This window comes from Gymnogyps californianus, chromosome 10, assembly GCF_018139145.2.
Source record: "Gymnogyps californianus isolate 813 chromosome 10, ASM1813914v2, whole genome shotgun sequence".
Classification (NCBI taxonomy): Eukaryota; Metazoa; Chordata; class Aves; order Accipitriformes; family Cathartidae; genus Gymnogyps; species Gymnogyps californianus.
In genome coordinates, this window is record NC_059480.1 from 20,862,815 (window position 1) to 20,890,392 (window position 27,578).

Here is a 27,578-nt window from a genome sequence, read left to right on the forward strand (position 1 = left end):
TGTTGCTATTCCATTTGCTGGATAGCAGCAGTGCTACAAAGTAATCAGTGAGCTTCCAAAAGATGTTTTCCTAATACTAAGGAGATTGAAAAGGGTTTAGTATCTTTAATAGCTTTACATCAAAGAGGATTATAAGAAGCAATGTAACAAATGCCCAAACTGGATTGAATTTGTACAAAAGCTTAAATCTCTGGGCTTTCAGGGAATTATTCAAAGACACCTAGAAACACAGTGATGTTAGAGTTACCCATTGATCATTGTCTATTCTTGTCTGACAGGGTAAGCCCTAAATGGCAGGCTACATATATGGGCTGATAATAGCCAGTTTGGTGCAAGCCTCTACCATAGGTGCCCAAGGTCACAATGAGAAAGACAGAACTAAAACGACCTGTTAAGATGAGATGTCCAGCAGCTCTGAAGCAATGAGGAAGGTGTTAGATTAAGAGAAGATGCCAAATTTTGCTAGCCATCTCTGCTGCTGTCACATGCAAAAATTAGCGAGTCAGCTGACCTCTCTGTGCTTTTGTTTCCTCAGCTATGAACAAGGGCAGGAATAATTCTTTGTTCTTTACTTTAAGCATGGCCAGAAAACAATAAAATCTGCTGAGCCAAAGAAGCAGATACAAAGCATTTGGATGCATGGAAATACTATCTCAAGGATCAGAGCAGAGAGTTGATACCATTTTACTCCCAGCCAGCAGGGGCTGCAAAGATCACTGCAGTAGAACAACAGACCGGATGAGATACATTTTCAAAAGTGCATTAGATTCCAGAAGTGCTGGATTAAATGGTGATAGTTCCGTGTGCTAAATCCACCCCAGTGAAACTGCACCGCCTTCACAAGTTCCCTGGGACCAGGACACTTGGAACTGCTGCACCAGATCTACTCAGTGGAAACAAAATGCTCGTGTGCAAGGACAGAATTTGACTCCAACATGGCACATCAGAGACACTATGCCACGTACACTGTGTGCCGACATACCACAATAACAGGAGCCTCAAAATGTATTCAGTAGATCAGCAAGAATAAAATTTGACTGTGCTTTTGCACTTCTTGTTTACACTCGCATTGCTAACACTGTACAACCATTGCTGCATTGCAGCCAGCTTTGTTTCTGAACCAATTATTTTATAAGCATCCAGTGACAAACATTACTTTCAATGTAAACTGACAGTAAATGGCATTTAGACCAGCATCTGTGACTTAACAGTCTCTGCCCACAAAAGAAGTTTCATTTCTTCATGACTCATCTTAAGATTTTTTTTTCTCTCTAAGCCCTCCTTGCAAAACTTACTCCAGACATTAACAACAATTTAAATCGATCACAATCTGCAAAGGCCTCTTAGGACACATTCCACAGATCAAAGCAATTCCAAAGGGAGGCCATGCTATTGTTTCCCTTTAGCCATAAGAGCTGGCAATTGTAAAGAAAACGTTTAACCTCTTCATTACCAGAAGAAAAATTCACTATTCACTATTAATACAGAGAGAATAAATAATAGATGAATCGGAGAAATACCACAAGTGGTGGGAGGAAGGAGAATATAGTCTCTGCATCACATTCCCTTCATCCATATTTATGACGCCCTCAGGTTTTCTGGGTAATCTGAATCAATGGATATTGGATGAAATGGACATGGTAAGAAAACTGCTTCCCATGAAGCAAGGGGATATAACTGTGGACATAACAGAATAAGAATTGGTAAGAGATGCTCACGATATATGTACTGTTGCATTCATTACAGGACAGACCACAACATCACTTAAGAACATTTACCTGTGTTAACAACTTTGAAATGATAACAACCCTTCCTATGACCAGCTGCTGGGCAGAACAGTGCCACACTGAGGTCCTGTTACATCTAAACATTAAGTATAAATAAACATTTTAATAAAAGGGTGCTTTGTGGAAATCACAAAGAGAGAGAAGGGACAGAATGAGTCAAAAAATGCCTATCAAACCCTAGGCTGTTGGAGAATAGTTGAGGGCCTAGATTAAAATGTTTCATGTATACATACATGTTATCTCTCAATACGCATCAAAATTACTAAGAATTGCTTATTTTTCTGGACCAACTTTAAAAACCAGAACCAAAAGTTAAAAAAAATAACACAACAGAAAAAGAAAACCCACAAGGAGCCCCAAAGCCAGACACAATGGTGGACAGAACCCAAGTACACACGCAGACAGGGTCAGAAAAGGACTGTGTGAAAGCAGCTGTTCACAATACCTAAATATAGCTTAGCATTCCTCCTTTTTGGTAAAGCTCCACCAGATGCCCCTGGTACCTTCTGGAAAGAGAGAAAGAAACAATTAAAAATCCATCAAGCGAGACAACAGTAAATCAGCAATAACTCCATACCATCACCATTTCTGACACACATCTATCTGTTCATGGTCCTTCTATTAAATCACAGTCCTTGCCGAGCAAGAATGCAAATCCTCTTCATTCACCTCTGACAACGGGACTCAACTCAGCATTGCTTAATACCCTCATGGAGTGAGAAAGCCACCATCTGAATCCTTCATACTTTGCTCTGTTAGCAATTAAGCAGTCACCGTGGGTGACCACTGTTCTATCAACAAGACAGGGACATCTAGCATCACTCAGACCTCTCACCGCTAGGTCCCCTACAGTATTTCTTAATGACTAAAGCTGAATTAGAGAGGGGGAGAAAAAGGCTATTATCTGCATAAAAGATTCAATCCTTCGTAACTAATTCCAGTATGACCACTTTGCTGAGATCTGTTAGTTCAGCTAATTTTCTTCTATCCAGAAAAAAAATGCCCTTTCTGTCAGGATCCATGCCTGCTTCCATTAAGATCAATCCAAGTTACCACCATGCTATCTTAATATAAGAAAGTATGGAGGAAACCTGACAACACCCAAGCAATTTTTTAGTGGGCACTTTATTTTATTTTTTAATTTAAGCTCCACAGCAGAAATAGTAACTTCCAAGTGACATTCAGTTTCAAGCATGACTTTCCCAGTTCAAAATACCTCAAACTACTAGGGAAAATACTAGTAGCTGAGGAAATGTACAAGTCAATGCACTTGCTTCTTAAGCTGTTTATTAACAGGCACCATTAAATCTAATCAAATTAAATCAAATAAGCCTCTGCGGCTATAATGCCAACATGATGCATTATGTAGTGCATAATGTTAGTGTAACTGGCAAGGTTGTTAGGCAACTTTTTTTTTTAAATAATAATATTGGGATACAACAGGTGGAGAGAAACCAGCCAAGAACCTGTCAGCCTAGGGAAAGTTCATGTTTGCCTCCGCTCCTTGGTAGGTGAAAGGGTCACATATTTTGGGTGGTTCCCTTCACCATGTAAATAAAGCTTTGGCCAAAGCAGACTGCTTGAATCATCAGTGAGGTCTTATACATCATAGGAAAGTTTTCCATTCTTAGAAAGAGCAGATGCCAACTAACACTCCTTGGCTGCACTTAAGAACAGAAGCTATTATCCATATATATGAGCCCTAGGGAAAGGGAGTCAGGGTTGCAACTCCATTGAGGAATTTTTATTTTTATTTTAAATGCTGGAGTGAAAATAACAAGCAGAACATTTTTTTCCTTAATACTACTGGAATTTAACAAGTGGAAAGGAAGTAGCCAAGAATCCAAATCTTTTTTTAAAAAAGCAGCAGCAAGATACAACATAACCCAATTACAAATGCATTCTGAATAAATTACACATACTCCAAGGATTATAGCTTCAGAACTAAAAAAAAAAAAAAAAAAAAAAAAAAAGTTGTTTTCCATACTAGGAACCTCCAATTGAATACTGATGTTACTAAGTGAGATACTGTGAAAGTCATTAAGACTGGAGATTTCAAAGAGGAAGAATTCACATGGAGTGTTTATCACTGCCAGCCTGACATTAAATATTTCAGCTTGATTTTCCAAACTGCTGAATACATCTGAACTGGAATTGCAGGTGTTCAATACTCCTGAAAAACCCAGAACCTGACAGGTTTTTTACCTTGTTTCTCCACCTGTCAGAAATCACTGAAAACATTGCCCACTCACAAAACAATTTTGGCTTCTAACAGATGTGACCCACCCAGCAAATGGGAGTCAACACAATGCATCAGTAGGGGCATTAAATTTCGTTTGTGATGCTTCTCATACAACGTGTCGGTGTAGCCTATTCTGCGTTCTCTTTAACTGCACCATTGCCACATTTTTTATAACGGCACCATCACTGAATGATAGCCATGGACCCATTACTGTAGGAAATTTCATGCTTCTCTGCCCAGTGTTTTCAACAGGGCTGAGGTGTCACTATAGCACCAAGCTAAAGCTCTGCCCAGGGCTGAATACTACTCAGGCAGTTGTATACAAGTCACACACTACAGGAAAGTGGCTGATTTAAAAATTCTGAAGAGTGAAATTCTGGGAAAAAGAAAAAAAATCAATTTTCTTGATTTAGCTAAGAATTTTACCAGAGGGTGCTCCACAACTTGCACTTGCACACATTTCTGGTATTTCAGCAGATGCATCTGGTGCTGATCTGCCACTGGCAGATACTCTAGCTCTACTGAAGCCAATAGGCTGAAGATCTGACCCTTATTTTCTAAATGAATTGTGACAAGATACATGACTGATACTTATTCCAAACACCTTTGGAAGCAAACAGGGATTTCTGCAGCAATGCAGTGCATTCTGCAAGGATGATGCCAAGTGAACTACAGGCAAGAATAGCAGCCTCACTAAAAGAATCTTAAGTGAGCATATCCAATGCCTTTGGCTTTACTGTATCCCACACCATCAAAAGCTTGGCTTAAAAAAACCAAAACCACAATGCAGCATGTGCCAGACACTTCATAAAACTGTTCCAGTGAAGGCCTGATGTTTCACATTGCTCAAAGGAAAACACAGATAGCACGTAAGAAGCAAACAATCATGGTAAACAAAATCCACAGCTAATGTATGAGGAATCCTATCTATGAGCCATGTTAGATGACATGATCTTCACCTGTACTGTATAGTCGAACACTGTTTCCTACCACATGACCCAGTGTACCAGTGCATCACCACCTTCAAACATACATGCCAGGCCCCTCTGCTACATCATGATTCACAAGGAGAAAAATAGAAACCACTGCACTAGTTCAATTGAAGGGGTACGCAACACCAAACAACAGTCGATATATTTGTTTCTCCCTTTGGAGTTCTTCAGCTTAATCTGTATTCAGGAAAGGAATTTCTGAGGCCTCATTTTAACCCCAGTTTACCTTAATATTGAAAATTCCCAGGTCACATGCTGGAAGAAAGTTATATACAAGGAAAGCTGACAGGATTTCTGCCCACCTGTCTCTAGTCCTAGATATCATCTTTCAGGAGTGTTAAATTCACTCAGATGAACTGTTGCTAAAACTAGACTAGGCTCTCCAAAAACTCAGTTAACAGTGTGAAGGAAAATGTTGCTATCACCTTTACAAGGAAAGGCAATTCTAAAGTACAACAAACATCATTAACAATCTCAACCTGGGAGACATGCAATCCATCTCACCATAATTCTGATAAAATATGAATAGTCATCTACTGGAAAAAAAAATAAGTGGTCAGGGCACTTTACATAACTCAGGGCTTCATCACCCAGGGGAAACATTGCTGTAGAATGAGAAACATGAAGTATTCTATCCCGCTCCAAGCAGCTATTTTAGGCCCTCTAACTTGCCAAAAGAGACAGAGTTTACGGGAGAGTGCAAGCTCTCCCGTATATATATGGGATAAGCAAACCCAGTGCCTTCCATATAGCTCAGGTTCAGAAGTCATTAACAGCCCTTTAAAGATGCCAGACAAACCACACACAAACAGATGTTATGAAGCACAGGCTATAAGTTACTGGTGATATGCAGTGATATTACGGAAGAACAGTGAACATGAAGTTTGTATGTATACATCCATGGGGGGGACGGGGGTGGGGTGTAAGACTGAATGAGGGCAGTGTGTGGCTCTAGAATCCAGCATTAATTTAAGCTAAGCTTTAGATCTGAGGCCGGGTCAGGATTAAGGCTCATGATTTAATTGTACAGAAATCTTATGATGAAAGAAGTCTTGTCATCTTGAGATGAAACCTCATATAAAAAAAAAATCTCAGAAGCTTCCAGCCAAATCTGAGAAAAAAACAGTAATTCTACACTTCAAAGGCAGGTTTCAGAAAAGTATTTAGTTACCTACAGTATGCACGTAATGTGCAGACAATATGTATGTGATATGCAGAAGCGTGTAATGAAAAAGATCAGTGGAAGTCAGGCAACAAGCTGCCTTTAAGATCTGACTCCTTAGGGCTTTTGATTCATCTCAGAACTGAAGCTATAGGGTTGGTTGGGATCCAAGCACCTGAACTGGATATCCAGCCCCAAATGTGAACATGTTAATTTCTGTCATTCAAGATTTGGTCTATGTCTGAAATGTGTTACCTAAACGAGCACAAGAGACCCAAGAACTGCCAGGGTAGTTAGTTGGGAAGCCACAAGTCTCACCTCTATCACATGTCGTTTCAGATGCAAATATACACACTGTCCTGTTTTCCGGTAATGCCTTTCAATGTGTTCCCTTCCAAATCCCAGAAACGTGTTCATGCACACATAGAGACCTCCTTCTGAATCCTAAAAGGAATGACACAAATAGTTACAGCACAGAAGGAACTGAACAGGACAGAAAGGACTCAGCAAGCAGAAAAAAACAAGAATTGCAGACCCTTTCTTTTATCAGGCAAGCACTTAAAACATGGCTTTCATAGCACATTATGGTGTTTACATTATCAGTCCTCTAAAACTTCCACATCATATCACAGCCTATAGAAACCCATTGAAATGGGTTACTTTACAACTATAGATTAGTGAGTGTCCAAATTGGAGGTCTAGAAGTTAGTCTTGAAAAATTCCACTTGAGTGCCCAATCCACAGAGATTTGTAGGTGCAGAAATTTGTAAAGCATAGAAATAATGAATCACAGACATTTGTTTGAAATACTAGAACTTTTTTTGGCCATTTGATTGCAAGAACAACATTTCAAATCAGAAGCGCGGCAGAGTTGATGGTCCAGGATTCAGCCATAACTTCTACTATTGATCACAATCTTGTCCGAGAAAAACAGATCTCAAGTGATCTTTACAGCTCTTAGAACTGGCTAACAAGAAAATTGGCAAGTGTTTTGTGAACATTCTTCACTATCTATCAGGGATTCTCTCTATTCATGCAATTAGAGTGCTTGGAGACAAAGGCACTATAAAGAAAATATAAAGATATATATTCCTGGTACTGATCACAAATGCTGACATTTCAGTAACATAACCTGGCAGGAGTCCCACCACTTTTTGCTCTCCCAAAAGCTGGGTGTTGATGCTGGCTGTTATCAGGGTCTTGTTCCATTTTAACACCGCTCCCAGATCTCTCCTACATCATTCAGACTGCCAGGAGGACTTTTAGTCATCTGGTTCATTGGTGTTGGATCAATTTTTTAAGCCCTCTCTAGCATGTATTGTTTTGAATAGGTGGTGCATAACAAAGATTGAGCCTTTCAGAAGCACTGTGACCTTCCTTCTATTGTGAACGTGTTTGTGCTATTGGGTAGTACAGAACATCTCATGTTAAATTCCCTAAAGAACAAGATGAACTAAACTCATCCACAGGCACCTTAGAAGAAAATGAAAAAAAAAAATCATTATCTCCAGAAACAAGTCGTGTTAGGCACATACAGGCCCATATTCATGTATTGAGAATTGTTACAGCAACAATTGCTTTGACAGGATACCACCTGATAGTGCCACACCTGAAACATATTCAATACAGTAAACCAAGAAGTTCTCTCCTGTCTGGCCTGCCTCTCTTCAAGGCTCTGCCAGGCAGGAACCTCCACTCTACCTCTGAGCCCAGCCGGGCCCCCCTCTCAGAGCGAGCACAAAGCTGCCCATCCTGCCGCACCAGCCATGGCACGAGTTAGGCTGTCTCCAGTCCTGTGGACTGGAACAAGTAGCAGAGGGCAAGTCTGACAGAGATCATAGCTGATCTCCAATACTTTCCTAAGCAGCACCAGGTTAATACACCTTATTCTCTTCCAGAAAAGGAAGCTGAAGGGCTAATAGTGTTGAGCAGTTGTTCATTTGATACCTAGCACAGACCAGCTAGGGCCTGACAAGTCTCTTTCCTCCCACCACTGCCCCAAAACCAGGCTTGTATGTGCCACTCTAAACCCAGTTAATTCTCCCCAACCTGTTTCAAAGACTGGCACTGAGTATTTCTGTAGGACTTGAAGGAATCTAAACTTCCAGCTTACCTACAACCCTCATCCATACCTGTATGCTACTCTTTCAAACATGCTCATTTGTATCAATACAACTAAAGCCAGAACTGAAGAACTGCCTCAGACACCAATAAATACAGGTACTTCCACCGTGGCCAGCAGAGCCATGGAGCTGAGGAACAGAACATGAAGAGAGACCAGAGAATGACGTTTTACCCCAAGACTTTAGAAAATATCCGTCTCTTCCACTTTTTCTTAATGTGAACCAACCCATAAAAACTTCGGCTTTTCAGATTTAGCTGAAAGATGAACGTGTAATAAACTATACAGCTGTTGCTTTACCTACATCTAAAGGACAAAAAATCGCATTGAGCATTCCAGGATTCAAATATGCAATCTGAAGCAAGGGTTTAGACTATCTGCCATTCACACTTAACATATACCATGAAGTCATTCTTTCAGCATCTAGATATCACAATGATTATCTCTGCAGAGTAAATAGTAAACTATTTAGCCATCTCATTTCTGATCCATGTAACCCCTATCCAAGATTCTATTTTAAAAAAAACACAGCTCCTTTGAATTTGAAGTATTCACAACCTTGAGAACAGGGCTGATATCTACAATTGCGCTCAAAAGTAATAAAGTGGTTAAAAGAAAACTCCAAATCTGGTATTCAAAATATTCATTAAATACAATTGTATTTAAAATGTATTACCTTTATTTTAATTTCCACTACTCTTTCACAGATTTATCTACTTTAAGGCCCATTATACCTTTGCTGTCTGCTCTTATATCCTGTATTCCAAATCCTTTCGCATTACCTCCTTCTGTGAGAAAGTCATGGATGTGTCTTCTACAAGAGAATCCTACAGGCACCCAGCCTAAATAAAAATATATAGCATTGTCCCTCTAGGGTCTCAGGAACTTTGTTTACAATTTTATTTTCTTGGAGACCATTTTCTCTTTTTCTGGAGGGAATCCAAAAGACCACTGAACTGTTTCTGATAAGCAGCCTATGACAACAACCTGACACTTTCAGTATATGAGCTAAATGTAGAATCTGAGTAAGTTGGTCATGGTTACTAACAAAACAGTTATTTCTCCTGGAGAATGCAGGCAGACTATTCTCTCACACAACTTGGAAAGAAGTGGACAGACTGTTCAAAAGCCTAAAAGGTCACAGCAAAACAGATGCACATGTGAAAAAGCCACCTTTGCAGAAGGCTGTATAAAGGATTAGGCCCATTTGGTGCTTGAAGAACACTTGACTGTTATCTAAGACAGGCTTTGTGCTGGTAAATTCAACCCTACTGAGCACACAACCAGTTCTGGAAGGAACGATATTTTACATAGGCTGTGGCATGTAAATCTTTGTAATCAACATTCATTTTGTGTGAAAGTTTATGCTGGAGGAATGCAACATATCTAAAGTACTTAAGACACTATTTTACACCAGAAAAATATACCTTGTCCTGAGAGACAAAACTAGGAATTTTAGCTGGTTCCCCCCCCCGCCTCACTCTTGCCTCAGCATGTAGTGGGCATGTAGTGTGAAGTTTAGGATGAAGTAATGTATAAACATTGCCTTCCCTTATTACTCCAATCTAAAGACATTGTTGGGGCAGCAGCTTGTACTTGCTCAGGCCTTCATCACTACCCAGAAGGCCACTCAAGAGCAGACTAGTCTTCTTACCCTCTAACCAGAAGGAAAAGTGATTGCTCTTCAGTGTATTTCTTCCTGTTCTTTGCTGCTAAGACAGTCACAGTATGCCAGGTGCTTGATTGATAAAGTAAGACACAGTCCACCCCAGGGAGAAAAGTATTTTAAAAAATAAAAAGCTGCTTGTACTTATTTAGATAATAATTCATGTTTTGCAGAGGTAAGATGAGGAAGGGACAGGAAATCCACAGTGAAAGAGAGCTGAAATGCAAGAGAGTTACTCCCTCTCAGGCCTGAAAAACAGAGCAAGGAACCTGGTGGATGAGAAGTCTGGCAAACACAAACACCAGTCCACAAGGAAACAGAGAGATCACCACCTCACTTCACACACGCTCATGGCCCCAGACACCAATAGCTTTCAAACACTACTAACCTGATCAGGATTTGAACTAATGACTTGTATCCCATTACCAGACCCCCGAACCATTTAGACACCTCAGGGAAATCTAGGGTTTAGCAATTTCAACTCCCAAGGTGGCTCAGACAATAATGAATTTATAAAAAACACAATCGCTGTGGTGACCTACTAACACAGCAAACAGTTACAGACTTGGGCACAATGTCTACTATACAGGTGTTTGCTTTAGATCCACTAGAACAATGGTAAAACTTGCTAATGCAGGTATCAGAGCAGAGAGTAAAATGGCATCTTGAGTCTTCACAAGTCTCCATACCCAAATATAAAGAATGAAAAGTTTGTTCATCCTATCACACAAAGTAAGAAGTGCCAGTTATGACAGAGGGTCACTGGCTCCTCTGTGCATTCTGCCATGGTTTCCATGACAGTGTTTCCCTACAAAAACCAGGACCATATAGAACTGTTACAGGCTCCATTCAGAGTGTCTGTTCATCAGGAATCACCATAATTAATCTGGCTGTGGTCACAAGACTCTTGTTGTATAACTACAATCCAATCTTCAATATATTTGGAAAAGTTACAGGACCGTCCCTAACGTACACATATTGCATTGAATCCCACAATAGTGTAACTAAATGACAAATATTTTATTTCAGGACAGGCTTAAAAAGAATAACAGATGTTTCAGCACTTAATATTCATCTCAACAATACATAATAATTTACAATGAGGAATAAAAAGAAAGCCTGTCTCTCTGTCATGCACCAGTACTACCACTGAAACAAGGAAAAAAAAACAAACCCAAAGCAAACCACAGCCAATCAACTGAACACAACAGCACATAGAGATGGCTCGAGCAAAACAAAAAGTTCACTTTCAAGTTTCCAATGCAATAAATACGGTAACTTCCTGGGGGGGGGAGAAGAAGGGGTGGGAATCAACCCAAAAAACGTGTGCCAAAGGCCAGGAATATATCCAGTCACATTCAAAAGGAACGTGAGGTATGAACACTGGCATAAGTCTGCCTTTTAGACAACTGTCCTCTGTCACCCAAAGGTGACAGGAAAGCAATGGTGACAAAAGGAAAGCAGAAAAGGAATAATAAGAGGGTAAAATTGGGCATCTGGTAAAGAGGAGGAGAGGAAGAAGCAACAGAATCAGAAAAAGGAACAGAATGACAGACATACACAAGCATTGGTGTGAAAATATATACAAGCAGCGAAGAGGAGCCATGTACTGCTGGAACTGGTGAAAGACAAGAGATGGGAAAAGAAGAGCTGGGTTGGGCAGAGAAAGAAAGGACAAATGATCTGGCAGCAGGAAATAAAGTACAGGGCTTCTAATAATTGGACTGTTAGCTTCAAGTGCAAAAGAAATCCTTCTGCTGCCCTCCCTTTAAAAAAAAAAAAAAAAAAAGAGAGAGAGAAACAAATATCAAAGTTACTATTTATGATTTTATCACACTTTGTGACAGCAACATGCAAAATACTGAACAGCTTGAAGAAAGTACACATCACTGAAATCAAAACATCAGAACCCCAGAGTCCTGATAGGTTTATGTGGACAACCAGATGAAGTTATAACAGCAAATATATTATGGTTTGGAAAGGTTTAAAATCCTCCATGTTCTGGGCTAAACGCCAACTACTAGGGATGGCACTGGCTATTTCCCTACGAGCAGATTATTTCACAATTGCTTAAGAAAGATGTCCGGTATCTCCATTGTAGCTTCTAGAAGGGCACATGGACAAAGCCAATCCAGTACAGCACTCACAACAGTTCCCAGGAAGAAAAAAGCTGTGTGGGCCAGTCAGTCACTAAAATGAAACCAAACCACCATTCCAAGAGGTGGATCGACTGCTCACTCACGTGCGTCCAGAGCAGGGCATACATAATTCCGAAGCAGTATCTTGTACAAGTCACATTCACAGGCAGGATCAAGGCTTCACGACAATTGAGCAGATACAACGGCAAAACTAACATTAGGTCATGAGTACTTCTAACCTGCAACCAGGAATACAGAATTTCCATCCATCAATCAACACTGTTTGGGGTCAGATTATCCAGGTGCAGATTGCGTGGGCCACTGATAGAGATGTCTCAGATCCATCATGGCTTACTTCCTAGGTCAAGCCCAGTACTGCAGCTCAAGCAGTGCCACCTGTACTGCTTCCATGGCAGCTTAGAGACAGCCTGATGATTTTTGCTTTGTGCAGAGCCCTAGCCATACAATTCTGTTGGTCAAAGACAGTGCTATGCTTCCAGAACAGAAAATCTGGGGAAAAGAGTTGAGAGGAAACCTAATGGTTCCACAGTGATTCAGCAGAGCTCCAGGGTTGTCCGTTCGTCTGCATCTGTGTATTTATCCTCTAGCACTCCAGGTACCTTACAGTCAAAGTATCTCTGCTACCCAAAATATTCCAGCCCACCATCACTCTGGATAACAGGATAACTAAAGTTTGGTCAGTCACAGATATAGAGGGAAAGGCTAGTAAGATCCAAATTTAAGTCAAACCCACAGAAATGCACAATGCACATACACACTGGTTGTTCTCCAAAGCTGCATAGTTATTTCTCATTTGTGAGCCACTGCAGGCACAACCCTTACTGATTTCACCATTCTCCAACTTTGGAAGACCACTTAATTAACCTTAGCATCCTGGTGCACTCCCGGCCAGCAAACACTCACCCATGCGACAGCTTTGGTATCTCCCTGTGATGCAGCAGTACAACACTGCTCTGATTTTTCAGGTGATCACCCACCAGCAAGCGATTCACTGCCTCAGTAACTTGGAGGTGATTTTGTAGCTAGGCCAAAATCGTTTGTCTGGAGCATTCGATTTGTCTTGGTGTATTCAGTCCTCTTTTTTGTCTCCTCACAGCTGCTCCCGTCCCATCAATAAAAGCAAGATACCAGCCTAGCCCTCCCAGACAGTGGCCCCAGTGACCTTCTAATTTTCTTCATGGAATATTGACCAAAGGAACAGTCAGATAGGAGGTGCTTCTTTCTAGAAAGTTTTATGCAGCGTAGTCACTGATATCCATTATGCACTCCAAACTCTCAAGGATTTCAGTCTCAACTGTACTGTCTAATAAACAGCAGAGCATCAGCACAGTTTAGCCTTTGGGAATTGTCCTAACATAACCATTACAGAGTGCCCGAGCCACAAAAATGAAGTCAGCAAGATTCACAAAGGAAGCTGTTGTCAGCAGCAAGGTTTTCCAGCAGAGTGAAACCAAGCTTTAAGCTGCTCAAACAAACATAGTCCTGCAATCTACAGAACCAGACTGCTTGGTCCTGTCGCTGTGTCGGACTCATGACCTGTGCTGTGGTTGTAACCAATGCCCTTCACGGGGAAGGTTTCAGAGCACATCCGTCTACAACACACATAGCCTGCACGTAAGTCTTTCTTATACTCCAGTTTGCATCCCTTTTCTAGCAGTTGCCTCTCCCTCGGATGCGTCTGGTCTAAAATGATCAGAAGTCTTTGAGACAAAGATCCCATTAAAAGGTGGAATTTCCAGCTGAGTACTACACTTCTACAGAAATAATAAGAAGACAAAAGATTATATAATGCAAACTTTTTGCCTCCTGCGTTCTACGGAACATAAAGTCAGGCTCATCCACCAAAAGAGGAAGAGAGGTCACAGTGGACAAAGTAGGAGAGAAAAAACCTACATCATAGTGGCACAGATACAGAAAAACAGTCACCAGGAGGGACGACTGTGCATCAGATCTGAAAAATGAGAGGTACAGGACTTCATCAGTGAAATTGTAGGGAAGCGGTAGGCTACTACAGCTGCTGGGCCATTCACTAGAGGGAGCGATACTCAACACTAGGCCACACTTGTGTTTTGTAGGCAGCCTTCCTTCCCTCCTCAATTCCTGTATAAAGAATCAATGGCTAACTGGAGTAGGAGCCCTCATCAGAGAAAAACAGCTTTTCTAGAAGCCACCAAAAAACCCAGAAAAGTCATTAAAAATTAAGTCATAAAAAGGCATATTTTCTAATCTTATGAGACAAGCAAACTAAAAAGTGTCACTAGGGCTCTTAAGTGCACAGAAATTTGCCTCCTGTTTCTGCCAACTTTCCTGGAAACCAACCCTAGTATGTTCTGTTGGAAATAGGCCAAATCTAAGGACATGAATTTCTCATCTGTTTAGTAGTCTTTCTAACAATACTACCTTTCTGACAGGATCATCATGCTACGGTTAATCCACATACAAAAAATACACTGAATATCCACTTGTACTTCTCCTACGCTCACACTTCTGAAATCTCTCAACTAATGACTTTGTAGCACAAAGGTACCATTGTTCTCAGATCTTCATGCAAGGAAGTAAGATTTAAAACTCATGGAAAGGGAATAACAACCAATTTTGAGAACAACCAGTGAAGTTGCCTGTATCCACTGGAACATGGATCTTCAGTGACACTACATCGCTCAAATTCAGACAAGAGGACACAACTGACAGTGACAAACAGGTCTGCAAGAGTCAGGTCTCGCAGCCACGTTCAGCTTTGCACAACTGGAAGTAAAAGATGGAGCCACTCATACCCTGTACCTCATTTTCTTTGGCACCCCCTGACATAAACAGCTCTGGTTTTGACCATCCCACCCTTCTTGGTCCTTTTCAAAATTGCTGCAGAATCTTGCTCTATAATAATACTTTGTACTTTAATACTCACAGGTCTGATGGTTTTTAGTGTAAAATATACTAAGATCATAACACTTCCTTACAGGGAAAGTAATAATGCACAATTAGTACAGCTAAAGAAACTTGAGTATAGAGCTGCTGTATGACCAGGTATGTCACTTTAAAAGATACAGACAAACACTCAGGAAATTCAGTTCTCTGTGAGGAAATTCACTTCTTTGGAGAAGAAAAAAGAAAGGTAAAGCTTGAGAGACAATCTTATGGTCTTAATGAAAGAAACTACTGAAATAAGATCTGGTATTGAAGAAAAGTGACAGAACAAAACATCTTGCATTGAGTTGACTCCAAACAGAGACATGCTGAAGTTAAACTGTAACAAGGAGCATATTTAAAATGGCAAAATGAGAAGATGTGAGGAAATACTGAGAAATAAGCTTAGAAAACACCTCCTCCATCAAAAATGTAATCTGGAATTTTACCATGGATAATAAAACCAAGAGCATGTTTCTTAACATTGATCATTCGCTTTAATTTTATAACTGAACAAACAGTGTATCTTCTTTCAAAAAGAGGCAGATACCTCAAGAGTATCTCTCGCTTGCTTAGGTTATACATAGCTAACCTAAGAAAATAAGTCACTAAACCAACCTAACACAAAGCATACAGAGATAAATATCTCCCTTTAGCCAAGGCAACAACCGGTCTGTATCCTTTCACTTTCCTTCTGAATGAAAGACTGTAAAAACACAGCTTTGCTATTTTCAATTTGTAAATGACAGTTTTACTGAAGAAAGCACACATTTGCCCTTTAGAATCGTCATCCCAGAAACAATATCCAAGTACCTGTTAGATTATATGGGAATAAAAAATAAAATCTGAGAAGTCTTTTGCTCAGCTAAGCTGAGGAGTCGTATGGGCTGAAAAGCCATGGAAAACAAGAGAAACTGAGACTAGTTTTATTTTTACTGGTATTGCATAGGTTCAGCCAAGCCTTTTGCCCAGTGAATGTCTGTAACACAATTTAAACAAGAAGCTTTAACAACAGAAGGCAACATTTTCCAAAATCTGAAATCTCTTCCCAATAAAGTCAAAAGGATGAAATGTTTTTGAAAAAAAATTAAAAAACCCCCCAAACCACACATGGCGATTTCAACTCCTTTTGCTACTTTTATACATAGTTTCTGCTAAGTTAATTTAAGTTTTGCTCAAATGTTTTATGTTTTGTTCCACCATATTGTTTTGCTAAACACAGCTTTTGCTGCATTTACTTGAGGCTTGTTGGGGGTGGTGGTGATTGGTTGTTTTTTAATCTGTAGCAGTATTTAATGTCCCTTCCTACTTGTTAACAGAAACTTTTTATAAATCATAATGTTGAAGAAGCCCACAAGTGTTACTAAAAACATCAACCATGTGTTCACCAGAGCAGAAATTTGAAGGAAAGATTGTGGTACATTGATTTTCCCCCCAAAAGCCTTATTAAGTATATAATGCAATTAGTGCCTCTGCAGTAGAGTCTGATTTGGCAGTTTTAATCAGACCGCCTCCCAGTACAGTCAGGGCTGCTGGGTGACACTTGAGATCTAAAGAGTGTGGGTAAAAATAACCTCTGTTCAACAAGACATGATGAACACCAGACAGCTGAGTCACCTTTAAAACCAATTTTGATTTTCTGTATTAGAAGGAATTATCAAAGAGAGGGAGACAGAGGGTTCAAAAATTTGTCTGAAACTATCTTTCATTGACTATTCTGTAATGTAAACCCTGAGCTTCCTTTTGATTGCTGCCATTGACTTTAACATCAATATATAGTGCTCAATCACCTCTGGGAAACCTCAGCTTCATGTAGAGAAGCAACTTTTAATAAAATTTCAACTCCATTAAAAAAAGTGTAATTTCTAAGCAGATGTTTCTTACAAAGCATCAACCATTACTATTTATGGAGGCTTCCAGTATTATCAGCAAAGTTAAAAATTAGTTAGGCCCCCAATCTGCCACTGAAGACATGCAATCTGTGGAGCTTGTGGATGTTCTCCAAGACCGCTATAACACCACAGAAAGTTTACTGTACATCAAACATTCATTTAACAGCAAACTAAACAAGCTAGTGGGGAAATACTCCAAGTTCTTTGAAGTCCAGTGATGTAACTGAAACTCCGGGAGGGAAAGTGTTTCAGGAGGACTTTCACACTGATTTTCAGGTTAAGCCTTTACTTTGGAAGCTTTCTCTGAAGATTTTAAAAAGAAGAATGAGCACCGAGACAGCAGGAAAGCAAAACGATCGGCTTCCTCTAGCCAAAATATGCAAACGAGAAGACCTGCTACTGCCCCTTTTTACTACCTCAGTGTGAAAGTAAAAACAAGGGCTCCCGGGGGGAGCGGGCAGACCTCGGACAGACAGAACCCGTTTCCCAGCAAGCAGGAAAGTTTCCCAAAACCCGCAAAATCCCCGTGTCTAAGCAACCACTTCAGACCGCCTTAAGGAGAAAAATGAACAAACAAACAAACGAACGAACGAACACCGCTACTGCGTACGAGCCGGCAGCGATATGCCGTGAAGAGCCCCGACTGCAGCAGACGGCGCACCGGCCGCGCACTGCGGGGGCACGGGGCCGGGCAGGGCCCCCACCCCGCCGCGACCCCCACGCGTGGCGGGGCAGGCACTGCAGCCCGGGGAGGGTGAGGGGAAACCTGGCTGCGGAGGAAGCCACGGCAGGTGGAGGCAGGCGGGCTAGCAAAGGAAGGGATGGCGGAGATTTTGAAGCCTGAGGGGGAGGTAGTAGCGGCCCGGGGAGAGGGCCAGGGGCTGCCCTCGGAGCGGGGGATGCAGCGCGGAGCGGGGAAGGGGCTGCAGGAGGGGCGGGTGTTCCGCAGGGCGCCGGCTGAGGGCAGGTCGGCAGCCCGCGGCGGGGAGGGGGAGCGGAGGCAGCCGGGGGTGGCTTCGCTGCACTCACGGGCGAGTCGTAGGAGAAGGCACACTCCGTCTTGTAGACCCGGTCCCCTGACTTGGGCACCCGGATCGTGGGCATGTAGGGGACGAGCAGCTCGCCCAGGTCCCCGGCGGCCATCTGCGCATCGCCGCCGCTGAAGAGCGCGGCCCGCTGCATGCTCCCTCCCTCCGGCCGGCCGGCCGACGGCGAGCGGGCAATGCGAGGGCAATGGAGACGGAGGGCAGCCGGGCCCGGGGCAGGGCGCGGCGGCAGCAGCGGCGGCGGCGGCGGGAGCCGGGCCCGAGGAAGGGGAGGGGGAGGGAAGATGCTATTTTTAATCCAATGGCAGCGGGAGCGGCACCAGCTGCGGCGGCGGCGGCAGCAGCACACGGGGGTCCCGGCGGGGGCGGGAGGGAGGGGCAGGGCGGCGGGGGCGGGTCCGCCCGGCGGCCCCCCGCCGCCTCCGCCCGTCCCTCGGCGGCGGGCGCCGAGAGGTGCCTGCGGGGGCGGCCGCGGGCTGTGGGGCCGCTCTCCTGAGGCGGCTCCCGCCCTGCGCGCGTGCCACGGGCGACCGTTAGGTGGCAGCCGGCGTCGCGCGGCCGCCCCGCTTCCCCGCCGAGGCCCCGCGGCCGGCACCCGGGTGAGGCGGAGGGGTCACGCAGCCCTGCGCGGCCCGGGAGCCGCGCTCCCTCCGCGGGGGTGTGCTCGCAGGCGGGGCGGGGAAAGCGCCGCGCACGCTTCCTCACGCGTTTTGCCAGAAAACCTTTATTTCCGTGAGAGGAGGATGGAGGCTCCGTCTGCTGGTCTGCTTGTGTAGCTCGGAGCAGGTTTCGCTTTGACCAGTAACACTCTCCTGCAGGCTCTTTTATTTATTTTTTAAGCAATTAAATTCTCTCCCTAGATATTAATTCTCAGCTGCAAGGATTTAGTAACTTCACGTGCCTGAAATAAGCCTTCTGACTGCGAAGCCCCTAACCTATAATTAACGGCGGTACAGCGGCCGTTGGGTACAGATGTCTCTCAGCGCGTACGAGCGAGTCTGTCACGGCCCCGCTACAGGCGGTGCTGATGGCGTATGTCGGTGCGGCCGGGTCGGCGCCTGCCTTAGCGGTTTGTAACCTGCCCGGGCAAGCGGAACAGGTTGGTGCGGAGGGACGAGCTGTTGGGATGCAGAGCGGGAACGCCCAGCCTGAGGTGCCCTAGGAAGCCTGCGGCAGTGCCAGTAGCCAAACCCAGATTTCATGTCTTGAGGGACAGTACCTTTAGCTTAAGATGACCTTTTTTTGGCGTTTGCTGTGTTTCTCTTTGCTTTTTGCTTCGAAAGAATACTGTTAGGGGAAGGAGGAATAGAGTGAAGTAACTTTGTACGAAAAAAATATTGCAATAAAATTTTTTTCAAGCAATATCTAATAACTGTTGCATATGCCTGACAGCAGCAGGATTAAAGAAACGACTGATCCATTTAAAAGGAAGATATATAATGAAGATGAATAGCCTTCCACCCGTAGTCCACATTATATCCAAGGATTCATCGATCACTTCCAAGCAGGTGGTGTGACCTTTGCTAGAACCACTTTTTACCTCAAAAATTAAAATTTCAAAAGGTGATTCTAGTAAAATCTCAATTAACAACAGAATTGAAAAATAAGTTTGTATCTAGCTACAAAGAAACAGGCTGTGAGAGTGAGCAGACCAGTGCAGTCTGTTCTCAGCAATTTTTCTAGCAAAAAATCAAGTGTTGGGAAAAATGTGAAATACCAAGGGAGGAATATGATGTCAATGGCATGGCCGTAAACTTACTCAAGAACAGATATTACATCAAAGACTTGTGAGCATCGTTGGATGCTGGATAAAACCCACAAATATAGGGTCACCAGACAGATTTATTTTACCTGAGAAGGCTTCATGCTTTTTTAATGGCTTCTCTTATGATTAACTCAGCATTTATAAACAATGAGAGCCATAATAAGCCATACAAGCTGTCTAACCTGAAAGATTGACTCAAACGAAAAGGCCAAGTCAAAACACTGATACAAAAATCAATCAGAGTCTTTCTAATGTTTGGCAGTGCTAGGAAATGGCAAACAAGGCAGTCTTTGCTTAAAATAGTCTGTGCAACGTTGCTTAATGTAAAGAAAGAAATTTATGTGTTCTAACAGTCTGAAACCACAAGATAATCAGGGGTTACTAAAGGACTCGGGCTTATTTCCTTAAAAAAGTGGGAATTTTGAATATGGACAGATAGTTTAGGCTCACAAACTGTAAGAGGCACTTTCCATCACTCTCTTGAGGCATTTAAAACCAGAGGAGTACCACGGCCGGTAGAACCTGAGGAAACACATCCCTCTAGTGGCAAAAGTCGGCCGGATAAAGAGTACCCTCTATACTCCCTACGCAGTTGTCAAAAGTGGTGTAGAAAAATAGCTGTGCAGTTCTGAAAATGCATGGCAGGTATGTATGGGGATGTCCTCAGGTGCAGCTTGCCTTATTCGCCTTACGTGTTTCTTAATTTGTTCTTGGTTAATAATGGTTGCATGGCACATTTCCACTTGAGTTTTTATATAAACTCTTTTGGCTTGCTTTTTTAATTCCAATTCACCCTGGAAAAGAAGCCTTTGAGTTATCCTAAATGTTACCAGAAAGGTTTACCCTTTTTATATCCAAAATTGCTTATGTGGCCTCTCTACGCTAAATGCATTGGGAGTGTAAAGTTTGAAGTTTTCGTCTTGAGATTTTGCTGTCAAGATTTACATTTTTATGTACTAAAAGTTGTGTAATCACACAGCAGAAGACGGTATCTGTTCACCTAGCAGTGATAAGATGACCCGTAAAACCCATTAACTAATGTCAACCTATACCATTCTCCCTGGGTTGATCCTTCCTCTTCAGACATCTAGCAATCCTTTCATAACAACCTTCAATAAGCAGTTTCTTATTTTTCCCTTGTTCATCTTACTAAGCCTGTTACAGGAAGCAGAAAGCTCTCAGAATCAATATACAACAACACAACAATACACAACACACAACAACAGTATCAATAACTTAAATATATTGCTAAAAATGTTAGCTATACAGCAGTTACTAGGAAAGTCTAATATTTGTCCACTGAGATTCTTCCTTCTCATGAGAAGTTTTACATGACAGAGCATAGACTTTAGCCTAGGAACTGTGGGGGTATTCTCAAGAGTACATGAAAGACTTAGGCTTATAAAATCACCTAAAAATCACTAAAACATGCATTTATATGCATCACACACTGTTTAAGAACCATTCCTTTGCTTTCTACTCCTCCATCTGACAGTGTAGACACTCATAGGTCTAGGCAAGCACTTCTGTCTTAATTCTGCCTTCTGAAAACACAGGAGATACCTGAGGTAATAAAACCAAAGCCTTGTTAAAATTAATTTCAAAGACTGTCCTCCCCACAACTACTTGGCATGCGATTCTCCATGTCACTAGATACATATTTAAAACATGAAAGTTATGTGACAATGGTGGGTACCCCTCACTAAGAGTTTTCTGAAATATTAACATATTACTGAGCACTGACTCTGTTTTCATCAACAAAGATCCTTTCTGCCACAAAGGGAGTATGTGGCTCTGTTTTAGATCTATTACCATTTAGAACAGGAAGCATATATCATAGCAAAAGTACCTGTTATGCTTTTAAACCTCATTTAAAAACAAACCGTTAAAAAAAACCCAACCAAAAACCCCGAGAACAATGTAGAAAGATGTTCCAGAGAGACCACTTTTTGGATGATCTACACAGAGAATTGTCCAGTTCAGAAAGATGCACAAAAGTCAGTCATCTTTGGGGTTTTGGGTTTTTTTGTTTGTTTGTTTTTTTATAAGAGTCCGTTTAAGAAGTCTTTTGCAGACACAGACTGTGTCTGTGTCTCCAGGTGAGACTGGAGAAAATGAAAGAGCATAAATTATGCATACACAAGAGGAAAAAAGTTTAAAACTGGGGACAAAACTAATTAAGGAAGAGCAGCACAGCTGACACTATCAGGGATGAAGGGTATTAACATATCTAAAGAGAGAAACTTTTGAGATAATGCAGAGAAAATGACAGCAGATGTTGAACAATATGCAAGCTGAGAAAAAATAGTGAAAGATGAGTTTGACTACAAGTAATGAGAAAGAAAGTATTTGTCTACAGTGGTAGATATAATCCTAATATTCCAAAGATCTGAAGGTATTTTTCTTACTTAGTTCATCTTCCACAAATTATCTGACACACGGCATTGTGAAAGAAAAAAGCCTTAGTTTCCTGTACCTTTCATTTTAAAACTTTAAATACTAGAAATCACATGACGAAGACTAATACTACCAACTTGTTTTACATATCTTAGGTCACAAAGCCCATTCTACATTGATGGTCTGGAGAAAAGGAGTAATTGTTGGCAACTGACATAAGGCTTTCTCTCTGATTAACAACCTTAACAGCTGTATGAGCTTAACTGCCACACAGTTTCTTTCAAATTATCGGAATCAACACAAACATTGTTTATTGTTACTAATTTCCGTCACTAAACAGCAGGACGTATATTACATAGCTCAGTCACAATTTGTCGGTATGCATTTAAGACCATGCATACTATCTTAAAATTGTTTAATTGTCAGGTGTGGATTTCATAGAATTGTCAATAAGATTTTTATCAGGTGTTTCATAATGATACCAAGGTCCATCTCCCCTGTGTCTCATCAGTCTGCGTGCCTCCAACTCCATCAGCCTAAAAAAAAAGTAACAGACACACTCAACATGAAGTTTATTGATTTTGATCATACATATATCGATGTTCAACATCAGGGCGTTACTGACAACAGCAATGAGTTTCGCATCTATGGTTTATAAATACTACTGAAACATAGGTAATACCAAAATATGAAGGGTTCAACTAAAACATGAGCTATTACATCCTTCTATTTCAATTTTTTTCAGCAAGTCATCTCGCAAGAGAGTAATAAAAATACTTGCAGTTCTGTCACAGGTTCTTGCCTAGTAAGGGGCTAGACAGTTTTGATACAGCTTTCAACTAAAAATAAACAGGAGCAAGAAAATCAGAAGTAAATGTGATGGTAGAAGGAGCTATTCTGTCTTGGTCCCAATAGCAACAGTTCGTGGAACTCGGACTTTCTTCTACCACCATAGTTTACTCTGAGTAAGTACAGAATAAACTCAGTACAACAATGTCGTTGCTGCCCACAAAATTTTCAGCAGCAACAAGGAACATGATCAGTCCTGTAAACTGTCATTTAGCTACTCAATTAAGCTATGAGCATTAGCAGAGGCAAAAAGAGCTGTCCCTTTCGTGGCTCAGGAAGACAGAGCTATACCTTTATAAATACGAATTGTTTTGAAGAGACACTGTTGTTTTACAAGACTGCCCTTGGATTGTTCCAGTTCTGGTAATCTTAATACTGAGAAGGCAGGGACTACAGATACCGTAACTCCACTTCGGCACCAGCCAGTGCAGCAAGCACTCAGGGTCAAGCGGTACATGAATAAGCCCGTTATGTCAGCATCCAACTCAGTACGTTAAGCAAAGTTAAGACAGTCAACTACAGTATGTATCAGTACTTTAAAACCCTCAACTATATAACATACCTCAGTTCAGTTTTCTTCGCTTCAACAGCAAGCAAAGCCATCTCTTTCTCATAGTTCTTTTCAGGGGGGTCAAGGAAGTAACGAGCTATCCAGCGACTTATAGGGTGCTGGAAAATATAAAAGCAGAGATTATTCATGCAATTTCCAAGTAGAAATGTCATCATAACTAAATAATTTTGCATGTTCCCAGTCCTGAAAACATGTTATCAACACTATGGGTGCTGCCATTCAAACCATAATAGTAAAGTTAAAAACATGCCCAACTATTTGTAAGATCAAAACCCTAAAAAGCTATATTTCTTTTGTCATTTTTAATGCCAAGATAACCTGAAGATGACTATTCTGTAGCAAAATTAAAAGTTAATGGAAGACGTGATTTATTTTCTTTCTGTTGAAGTAAAGTTCCTTAAATTGCCACTGTAATCACAGAAATGGACTCCAAACCTCTTACCGTAATCAGTAACATTTTAAAGTTTTGCTTCCACATAGAGGTCATTTCACTAGCAACAAAAGTCTCAATGAGTTGAAACAGTCATAATAGTATTGCTGAATTCAATTACTTCCTATCAAAAACAAAAAAGTGCTTGCAGCAAGAAGCCAGGAACTAATTCTAAGAAAATACAATGAAATGAAAAAAGTGTAACTTTGGGTTTCTGACTATAAAAATCTTCCAATTCTAGATATAAAAAGCATGTGTGATGTTGGACTTTGAAACAACACTAGCAAACAATACAAAAGAAAGTAATGTCATTTTAAACTCCAGTATCTTAAGACGATGTAGTTCCAGAGCAAGAAACAGACAGAAACTGCATGCTAAGAATAAAGAGAACAGAAGGCTGTTCTTGCTATTTAGGAATATTATAAAAGAATTCTTGGCATATAGCTTCAGCAGTTTACTTGCATAAAGTTACAGATCATTTGCATCTACTTGTGTCAATAAACAGATTTCCTACAGCAACACACATGTTCCATAAAGCAGAAAAAAAGCAAGTTTAGCAAAATCATAATTGCACAATTCCAGTTCTACTACACCGATACCCAATGGCAGGGATATGACCATCCTCACTATCATACTCCACACATTTTACTCCCAAAAGTATCATCAAGAGGAAGGCTGTCCATAACATGCCACCCTTTTACATGTTACACTCACTTTGTAGTATTCCCAGTAGTCTGGAATATAACCTTCGGGAATCTCTGCAAGTTCAGCTTCACCTGACAAGGAAAGGAGGGGAGGAATATTTAACTCAAGTATTTTTTTTTAAGTACCTTATGTTGTGCCTTTCACATTAGGAAAAGATCATTATTTCACATGGAGAGCACTTAATCCCTCAATCTGAGCTCTGTTCAGAAAAATTGGACTTGTAATTTTTCCAGACACTTCACACTACATCTGTCTAGCTCATAGACTTTAAGCCACACAACAAAAGGGTGAAATAAGCAGCTATACAGAAGAAATAACTAAGATCAAGTCCACAGAAATGCCCTTTAAAGTATATGAGCTGAAAGCATGGATTGTTCCTAATTCCTCTATTAAATTAATTCCATATTATTACAGTAGTAGATTTAAAATACATATTGCCAAGCAGAATTTTGGCTTTTTTGCTAGATAAAAAGTGACAGTTGCAGTGTATACAGCCTTCTTAAAGAAGTACGTAAAACAAGGTAATACAGACTCATTTGAATACAGAAGAACTGTTCACTAAACCTCACCGATGTTGGAAAGACTGTCAAAAGATGGAATTTTTCCATTTTTAAAAATGTGGAAAGCTTTTAAAAAAAAGCAACAACTATGGAAAAATGAAAATACTGGGAACATCTTCTATGTACTTATACAATATTACTGTAACTGTTAGGCCTATTTCATGGTCTTCCAAAGAGTAAGCCTTAAAAGATCTCTTTTTTCTATCCAGCATGCTTAGTTTCCATTTAATAATTTCGACTGTGTACTTAGCTTAGTCACGACAGAGCACTCACCAATGAAGATGTTGACATATGTTATGAATAGTGCCACTGGTATTCCTGTCAGAAATACATAGAATCTCTGTATAGGGGATAAAAAGAAAGAGAAACAGTATGGGAAACTCAGAAGCCTGACAAAGCTTCGATGAGGTTAGTCTGAAGATGATGGAACAGCCAATAATTCTTAGATTTGCATTCATTGGTTAGATAGGGATGTTGTATGTAAAGACATATTGCTGCTTAAAATGAGTTAATTAACAAACTAGAATACAGAAACAGCGACGCCCTGTCAGTCCATGAGCCTATTTAGTTCAGCTTTCAGTCTCCTGGAGAGGTCAGTCTCTGCAGAAGCAGACAGTAATGCTTTTCCTGAATGCTGTCTCAGCACCTTGTGATGACTGGCTTCAGCATTTAACTGTAATGAGGCACTAACACCAATGCAATATAATCCAACACAAATACAACCACTGCTGGCTTTGGTAACTGTGGAAGACAGATAAAGGAAGCCTGATCACGCGAAGGGAGTTGTATCAAGTTGGCTGTTACCCATCATAATAGGCTTTATTTGAAACCTAGCTTTTTAGGGTCAAACTCAGGTCAGGCTTCCTAAATCTAATCTCTGGTCTTAGTGGTTTAAGTAACTGAAGGCAAACCCTGCAGAAGAGTAACCTAATACATTTTAAAAAGGAGGATGGAGTGGAAAGCATTTGTAGGTTACACATATATGAACACAGACACATAATTTAAGAATGCTAATACAGCATTAATTTAAGTACCTATCACAATCTTTGCCAGTTAGCCAATCTTTTTACTTCATCTGGCCCTGACTTTACAACACATGACAAAAAATTCTTTAGGAGGAGGACTGGTAATTCTTGTTTATGTGAATAGTGCCAACCACATTTTATATGCTGTCACATAAACACTAGAGAAAATTCTATTTTAGACACTCTTACACCATTTGCAAGGGATGTGTTATACTGAATGTAATAAATTTGGGTTTAACTCACCAACAAGTTCAGAAATCGAGTATCGTAAAAACTTGTTGCCTTGATAATAAACATTCTCTTCCCATGGCTGCTGCTATGTCGTACAGGAGCTGAAAATTGAACCAAAGTCTTATGTTTTTTTCTCCCTTTGGTGATTGTGCCAGGATAGGGTCAACAAGGCATGTGGAAAAAAAAAAAAAAAGGAGTCTACAGCAGCGGCCGAGTAGTTATGAGCTGATTTTCTGGAGGATATCAATGTTCCTAAAAGCCTGCCTGAACTAATTTCCTATTTTGCTAGAATGAACCTATTTTTCTTCTAACTTTAGACACAGATCTATTTCTACCTGTAAGTCCTGACACATAAACCACGGAATGTCACTATACTGGGCCAAGCAAATTCACAGATTCGTCAGCTAGGAAGTTTGGCCTCCCGCCAATTTCGATCCATGTTCTACCCAAGAAATGTAATTTCTCAGAGGAATGGAGATACACGTCGCCCCCCCTCGAGGGATTTTCCTGCACGTTGAACGGCTTTCCTACACCTGCTCAGCCAAGGAAGAGCCGCAGCAGCCCGTAATTACCGCCGCCCAGCTCCGCGTTCCTGCCCCAGCCCCAGAGCCAAGGTAGCGGGGAAAAGCCCGAGCCCAGCGACCGCCCTCAGCCGGGCAGCCGAGACGGAGGCCCCCGCCTCGCACCGGCCGCGGCGGGCGAACCTCCCTGAGGCGGCGGTCCCGCGGCCTCCCGCGCCCCTCTCCTCAGGAGGGCACCTCTCCTCCGCTCCCCAAGGTCACCTCGCCCCTAGCACACCCGCCCCCCTCATTCCCGCCGCCGAGGCCCTACCGACGGTGCCGGGGAGGCGGGCGGCCCCGGCGGGCCAGGGGAGGCGAGCGCAGCCCGCCGCGCCGCTCGCCGCCCGCCGAGCTCCCCAGGCAGCCGCTGCCCGGAGCAGCAGGCTCATGGCCGCCATAGCTGGAACTGGCACGGGGGCGGGACCGGCGGCGCTACTCCCTGCTGCGGGGTGAAGCTAGGCGGCCGCCATCTTGGAAAAAGGCGGATCCTTCACGCTCCTTCCGGCGCCCTCG

The 27,578-nt window shown here is 41.8% G+C and overlaps 2 protein-coding genes across 3 annotated transcripts in view; both read right to left on the bottom strand.

The window, feature by feature from the left end:
• The window catches only part of USP13 (ubiquitin specific peptidase 13), a 53,693-nt gene extending 35,585 nt beyond the window's left edge, over window positions 1–18,108 (bottom strand). Inside the window, exons 1-3 of the mRNA XM_050902278.1 lie at window positions 17,956–18,108; window positions 6,502–6,627; window positions 2,233–2,293 (exon numbers count right to left, since the gene is read on the bottom strand). Coding sequence (XP_050758235.1) covers window positions 2,233–2,293; window positions 6,502–6,627; window positions 17,956–18,108 — 340 coding nt within the window. The remainder of the gene's footprint in view (window positions 1–2,232; window positions 2,294–6,501; window positions 6,628–17,955) is intronic.
• A 2,800-nt stretch (window positions 18,109–20,908) lies between these two features.
• Window positions 20,909–27,503, bottom strand: NDUFB5 (NADH:ubiquinone oxidoreductase subunit B5). Of its 2 annotated transcripts, none has more exons than XM_050902396.1 (6): window positions 27,337–27,503; window positions 26,518–26,642; window positions 25,523–25,589; window positions 24,699–24,760; window positions 23,546–23,652; window positions 20,909–22,670 (listed from the first exon to the last, which is right to left on the bottom strand). In XM_050902396.1, exons 1-6 carry the CDS (start codon window positions 27,461–27,463, stop codon window positions 22,550–22,552), a joined length of 609 nt encoding a protein of 202 aa, XP_050758353.1. In that variant the 5' UTR covers window positions 27,464–27,503; the 3' UTR covers window positions 20,909–22,549. The 2 variants fall into 2 exon arrangements, with proteins under 2 accessions (XP_050758353.1, XP_050758354.1); XM_050902397.1 differs by having other exon boundaries at window positions 26,518–26,606; window positions 27,337–27,500.
• Window positions 27,504–27,578: the final 75 nt, after the last annotated feature.

Coding starts and splice junctions, on each gene's coding strand:
- NDUFB5 (XM_050902396.1), bottom strand. CDS start 27,463: ATGGCGGCCATGAGCCTGCTGCTCCGGGCAGCGGCTGCCTGGGGAGCT. Junction 26,643..27,336: donor CCGCCTCCCCGGCACCGTCG/GTAGGGCCTCGG, acceptor CAATCACCAAAG/GGAGAAAAAAACATAAGACT. Junction 22,671..23,545: donor GCGAAGAAAACTGAACTGAG/GTATGTTATATA, acceptor CTTTTTTTTTAG/GCTGATGGAGTTGGAGGCAC.